Raw genomic sequence first — 7,141 nt, forward strand, 5'->3', positions numbered from 1 at the left:
GGCAGAATAGCCTATTTCCTCCTCAAACTTTTATTCGAGGGTCAACTTCATCCCTAAATATTCAAAATGACCGTTTCGATTCTCAACATTTTTTCTGCAACTCAATTTAGTCCTTCGTTCTACGCGTCTTGCCATGTTAGCATGCCATGTCAACATCCAAGAGTTCCTACATTTTAGCAGCAATATATATTATATTGGTTCACACATACTTAAAGATAACGTAACAAAATTTTAACTTTTATCTACAGAACTTGTGTATAATAATATAATCAGATCAACTCCCTTCCTTAAAAACTGTACATTATTTTAGTTTCATCAAGATGAAACTTTATAATAATTAAATTTATAGAAATGTAATTTTTATTAACCCTAGCTGATAAGATGTGACAAATGTAGGATCAAGGATTAAATTGAGCCGACAAAAAAGTTTGAGGACTAAAATGGTCATTTTAAAAGTTTAAGGATAAAGTTAAGCTTCTGCTGAAAATTTGAAAAAATTTGAGGATGAAATTGACTATTCCATATGTTTGTCCGGCCCTTTTGAATTTTCTCTCCGGTTCCACCATTGCTGATAAAGCTTGTGGTCGGATCCACAATTGCTTCTTGTAGGGTCTTACAAGAGTCACCACCAGTCAACCACTACGAAGTTGTCTAGGCACCCGAAAGCACTGGGAGTCAGAAGTAAAGATTAGTATATAGTGGGATGATCTGGATGATTGGATCCACGGAGAACTCTGCCTTCAGCACACCTACAAAACACTTGTCTTGGCCATCACAGACGAGCCTCATCTTTGCCTAAGCGCCACAAGGTTGTAGTTGGTATATGGCCGTGAAGTCTTATATCATGGTTGTTTCTAAATTATGCTTTAGCTTATTATCAATATTTTAGCATGGTTCTTAGTTTTGCAAGTTATTAGCGTCATCTTTGCTGCATCCTTACACTACTTCTGTAAAATTGACCAGCATTATCTTTTGTGTTCAGAACAAAGGTTCCCCTCCTTCCCCCGTATAGCCATATATACTTTTTTAGAAAAGGGAAATTTTGTTAATATCAAGTAGAGTTACGTCGAGATGATACAACAATTCTTGAATATATTTCGGCCTCTGCTAGAAAAGCACGCAACCTATCAATGAAGAGAAGAACAAGCACTCTAATAACTATCAATCCGTAGACTAGATCATCACCCATGTGCCTGGGTAAAAAATTTCTTGGCCATTTATCCCAACCGCTGAGAGTCCATTGCAATTAACAATTAGTCCCTGTGTAGTAGGTCTCTGCAGGATAGTCCATGTACCAAACTAGTGCAAAATTATGAAGATAACCTGATATCAAAATGATTGGGGAAGGCGAGAAAAATATCACGCGTTACCTTATTTGGTACCGGTCCATCCAGATTTCGTACCGCTGCTCGCTTCATCGCTTTGTCCATCACCACCTCATCAGTTGTACGTGTTATTCTAATTTGTCTTGGATGGCGTGGTGGTGCTTATGTTTAGGCTATCCATCGAGCGTGTTGTTGTTTTCGGACTCCCTGCAGGTGATGCGGTCAGCATGTGCTGGTCGTGGATGGTTCTCCACCCTCCATGCCCTTGTCATAGACAAGCGCTACTGGGGATTTGGTACTAATGGTGCCCAGATCATGAAGGACCGAATCACCCAGTACCCTGCTCGGCTCATCCACTTCCACATGGGCCACCTGCGAGGGACTATTTTTGCCTCCCGTATTTGGAGCCGGACTTGACTATCTCGGTTTCGTTACCCAAATATGAGGAAAAGTAGCTGTTGTATTCAACACAAGGGGCTTTGGCGGTGGGCATGGACCATGGGCGGACCCAGGGCCCGGCGACCCTGGGCACCGGCCCGGGCTCCATCGCCAAACTTGCAAGAGCCATGGTAAATCAGTTCTAACAGCTAACGCTGCCATGGTAAAAGGTCTGTATATGTTGTTGTTCTATTGCTTGTAAGTATGTATTTGATTCAAACAATAGAGACCAAATCACCAGAGTCTAGTAGAATCAGTTCTAATAGCTAGCGTTCAAATCAATTTACCATGGTCGTAATTCTCTTCGGTTAGAGATAGGAAGAGAATTGTATTAGACTTGGCCCAGACTCCATTCGGTACCTGGGTCCGCCACTGGCATCGGTGTCGGACCAGAAACCTCCTTTCCATTTGCACACTGCCCTTTTCAGAGGAAGGTGTAGTCGAAGCACTTTTTAACTTGTTGGAAGCTGACTCTGGATCTTTCTCAGTGGCTCCGCCCTTGTCATCCCCAGTGCCATCACGACCCATAGGGGCATGAGATTCAGGTGGTGGCGATGCAGGTACTAAAGATGGATCCTCCAAAGTGATATTGTATCCCTCAGTGCCAAACACTAAATCTGTTGTAAGTGGTAGACGGCGCTTATCTAGCACCCTAACACGAACTCGAATGGCACATTTTTTCTTGTAAGTAAGCATACCATCTCCAGTGTTGCTCCAATTACAGTCCCCAATACCCAAAAGGCTAAATAATGTCTCCAGGCATGTGGCACTCCAGAAATATGAACCCAAACCTCCTCCAACTGATAAGTAGGACTCACATCATTTGCACTCTGCCATGCTGAAATAGTAAGTGTAACTCCATGATTCTGCAACTGGTAAGCACTATCAGACATCCGTTGTAGTTCATCCTCCGACGGGAAAGCTACCAAAAAACTGTCTTCTCCAAGTGGTAGGGCCTCGCACTTCCAATCTGCCCGAGTAAGTCTAGCTAACTCTGCTTGAATTATTTCTAGAGAGAGCTTACCCACCTGTTACCTTAAGCAAGGCAGTCAGTGCTGTATCCGGAGTTTCCAGTTTGTAGTCGGTATCTGAAATCCGAATAAAGCCAAACTCCTGTCTTCCTGAACCAAAAGAGCTAGCAGTTGGCTTTGGCATTTTGGTGATGGGGCACTTCGAGGACATATGCGGAATTTTTCTTGTTACAAATAATGCAATCAAGATCTGCTGTACACTCCTCATTAGTGTGACAACTACTTTTGCATCTGAAGCAATGCGGCCTTTTTTTCTTGCCGACACCCTGATCTGGCTGAAGTTGCTGCATGGCCTTATCTGCACCTTGCAGACCAGCCTCTGCTGCACTGCGTCCACCTTTATTGATGGGCTGATAACATTGCTGATTGGCCCGGTGTTGGTCAGTGCCTTCTCCTGTGTATCTTCCTTGACTACCATCGCCCTGCTTATAAGGATAACCACGGCCCCGTCCCCGTCCCTGGCCATGATCAGCACCACGTCCACGTGCATGGGATTCCCCATGTCCATGGAAAAATCCTTCACCAGCACTAATGTCTTGGCCGTCGATGCGGTCCTGGCCCCCTCCAAAGCCATCGCCTCGTCCTCATCCCGGTGGACGTCCCCTTCCATGCTCTCAGCTCGGTGGCGCCCAGGGGCGGAGCTGCATTGTATATAAATTATCTAATAACTATGACTGTATAATATCTCATACAACTCAAGTCATACGTTGAGATTTCCACAATCTTAACCTTTATATACACTAAAATATAATTAGCATATTTTTTTTATCTACAGTTCACACTAACCATAGTGTAAAAGTTTTACTTTTTTTAATTTCTTTTGCTATATGTAAAAATTTAAATGAATTTTTGGAATAAAGTAGAAAAATATTTTTAGGGCTGGGTGATGGCATCACCCGACTCTACAATCAATTTTAGAGTTAATATAAAAGAATAGCATAGCCGTAGAGTCACAAGTGACTGTATAATGTGGTGGAGAGGAAAGTATGTGCGAGACTTCAGGTATGCGGTTCGAATTCCGGGTTATGCATGTATGCATATTTTATTAAAAAATTATATCTCGATGGTACGTGGTCCTGTGGTGGCTGGTTGGCTACAATATTTTTTATTTTTTATTTTGCTATTTATATTTATATTTTATTTTTTTTATTTTCTGGAAATTGATTTGTAGGGGCGGGTTATGCAACTACCAGACTCTAGAAATCGATTTTTAGAGGCGAGTCCCGCCGTGACCTGGCTCTAGAAATCATTTTTAGGGGCAGACGCATTACCTACCCCTAAAAATAGCAATTTTACCTGCGAAAAGTAAGGGCAGGTACCGCACGCGCTCTAGCACTAGCTTATCCAAGTGCTAATATCCCAAAGTGCTAAAGTTTAGCACTAGCTTATCCAAATAGAAGTGCTAATAGGATGGACTAAACTTTATAAAACTCAAAAACTTTAGCAAAGAATGAGTGCTAATAGATGCTAAGTTTAGCACTCAACTTTTATCTATCCAAATATGCTCTAATATGGGGTCTTGGAAGATGCTAGGACTTTGTGTCTGGTTGTACAGAAAGGACGAATGTTCTGGGTCTGGCAAAATGGTTAAGTGGAAAAAAATACAGCTTCCCAGAGTTAGAGAGGTTAACGCTCACTCCTGTCCTTCCGGGATGGTAGTTATGTTCACGGGAAAGGGCTAATAGAAGGTAGTCACCCCCTGATACTCGATGCATAGTAGTTCTTGTCAAATTTACATTATGTTTGTGAGGAAGGGCCAACGTTTAAAATGTGAATAGACTTATAGGGCATAATCAGGGTAACTGGTGGGGTTAATGAATTAACTCTTGTAATCACAGTTTACAAATGGGTAACTCTGTACTTATGCCTATCATTTTGAGTTCTCATCGCAGTTGGCCTAGCACCAGGTGAGTGTACCATTAATTAGCAAATATCTTCCTCGAGGAATGAGGATGAATTGATAAAAGCTAGAGAGAAAGGTTAAATCCCCTAGCAAAAGTATATCTGAATAAATATAACTGTTGTAAAATATAAATATGGAAAAATTGTTATCAAATACGTAGCATACATATTGGAGATATTTTAATCAGATTCCATTAGACTATTGTCTTCTTGTTTAATGTACCACTACTTTACTCTTTTTGTGGTACCCTTGGTGTACATGTAAGAGCGAGATTCCAAAATAAATTTAAATCTCTATTACTCAATAAAGATCAATCATGCTCCTTTGCGGGGCAGGTCACAATTTGTTTGAATAGATTCAAAGTGACTGGATTTGAAATCTGAAATTGCATCTATAGTAGTCCAACGGCAGAAAGTCACTGGTACGCTCACATGCCATATGCTTTTATTTATCTAGCGGACTTGTTGAGTGAGCATTCATGGATAGAGCTCGATAAGCGACCGGAGACCAAGTGGCATGATATTGTAGTCCTTGAATCCAGCTGCAAGGAATATCTTCTTCCACTCATGCTCCTCTCGTTCAACTCCACCGATTTTCATGATATCGAGATCACACAAAACTTGCGTCTCTAGAAGCTTAACGTCTGATGGCCTATATCCAACTACCATATCTATTATTATTACCTTTCCGCCTGCATCTCTTGAAGGGATAGCTTGCTTGCAATTTTTCAGTAACTTGATGCACTTGTCATCGCCCCAGTCATGCAGGACATACTGAAATAAATAAGCATTAAGTTAGTCTAACATTCATCAACGACTTGGGCATTATCTCTTACTCCACCTCGCTATCAAAAGCATTCATCCAATATTTGGGTAATATCTCTTGACACCTGGCTATAAACAAACATTTGTTTTTCTGAACTGTCGGTTTTCAGTGAATAATATATAGCAGGCTTCTTTCCAATAAAAGTCAACAATTCTCATCGACTTCCATTCTCATTGCAAAATTTAATTCATCTCATGTTCATCAACTAAGCGTGTATATTATGATAGGTTCAGACAAAACTCAAAATTAAGTGAAAAGTTTGTTGAACGATGATTTGAACGCTCCTGCTACATTAAATTGTCAAATGCAACAATAATTACCAACGATAATCCATATATCTTCTGAAGGGCGCTGGAGCTATGATACCTTTAGGAAGATAGCATTAGCAGGTGGAATGCTTTCAAACATGTCCCCCGCGACAAACTGCACGTTGCTAACAGACGGAGCCTTGGCGACAACGTGGGGTAGATCCAGCACGCTGCACTTCAAATACGGAAACGCGGCGGCGATGGCGGCGGCGGCTCCGCCGACCCCGCCGGCGACGTCGACCAGCGAGTCGATCCCGCGGAAGATCCCGCCGCACTCCTCCACGACGATCCGCATCAGGAAGCGGCTGTCCGCGGCCATGGCGTTGTTGATGGACGCGTTCACCGCGTCGCTGCTCCCGCACGTCTCCCACACGGTCGCGCCGCGCATCAGGGCGTACGGGCACCGGCCGGGCTCCTCATCGTGCCGGAACCACGCGGCGAGGCCCATGCTGAGCACCGAGTCATGGAAAGGGTTGAGCACGTGGCTCAGCATAGGGGACAAGCAGCTCGCCGCCGAGGTCTCACCGTCGTCGTTGTCGCCCGTGAGGAGGCGGGAGACCGTCGTCAGCTTGTAGACTGGCTCGTCGTGCCCGCCTGACGAGGTTTCCGGTGGCTGGATGGTGGTGAAGGTTCCCGCGACGGTGAGAACACGCATGAGGCGACGGAGGCCAGCAAGCTTACACGGGCTGATGCCAATCCCAGAGAGTATCTGGGGGAGGGTGGCGGCGCCGCCGTGGTGTCGGATGGCGTCCGCGATGCGGAGGTCCAAGGCAACCGCAAGCGCCACCGACTTCATGAAGCTGAAGGTCTGGTTCCAGAGCTCGACCTGGCCTTGGAGCAAGTCCTTGCTGCCCTCGCTGAGCGCCATTGTATTGTGGTGTGGGTGGATGACTAAGCTACTAGCAGAGAGGAAAACCGTATTAACTACCTGGTATCATCAGGACTAAGAATATATAGCTGCCCGTAGTGATGGAATCAAAGAAAATCAGGCACCTTGCTGGCCCATCTGCAGGGTGCAAATGGCGTCAGCTTCCCTGCCACGGTTAACAGTACATCTATATAGATATAATTGCGCATCTCGATCATCATCAGCTGCTTGAGTCGACTAAGGATATATTATATGTATAATTAGGACACAGATATGGTACCGGTCCCAAGCGTGGTAGCACAGTTTGTTTGTCCATAATGGAATGGATTCTACTCCGATTATGATGCCAAAATCAGTGGCGGAACTGGAAAGAAAATTAAAGAGGGCAGATAAATATATGGAATAATCAATTTCATCCTCAAACTTTCAGCCGAAGCTCAACT

The 7,141-nt window shown here is 43.8% G+C and overlaps 1 protein-coding gene across 1 annotated transcript; it reads right to left on the minus strand.

Moving 5' to 3' along the window:
• Window positions 1-4,969: 4,969 nt before the first annotated feature.
• LOC112874643 (5-pentadecatrienyl resorcinol O-methyltransferase-like) lies at window positions 4,970-6,796 on the minus strand. Its single transcript, XM_025938091.1, has 2 exons — window positions 5,889-6,796; window positions 4,970-5,470 (listed from the first exon to the last, which is right to left on the minus strand). The coding sequence occupies exons 1-2, from the start codon at window positions 6,696-6,698 to the stop codon at window positions 5,174-5,176; spliced, it is 1,107 nt and encodes a 368-aa protein (XP_025793876.1). The 5' UTR covers window positions 6,699-6,796; the 3' UTR covers window positions 4,970-5,173.
• Window positions 6,797-7,141: the final 345 nt, after the last annotated feature.

Source organism: Panicum hallii, chromosome 9 (genome assembly GCF_002211085.1).
Source record: "Panicum hallii strain FIL2 chromosome 9, PHallii_v3.1, whole genome shotgun sequence".
NCBI lineage: Eukaryota > Viridiplantae > Streptophyta > Magnoliopsida > Poales > Poaceae > Panicum > Panicum hallii.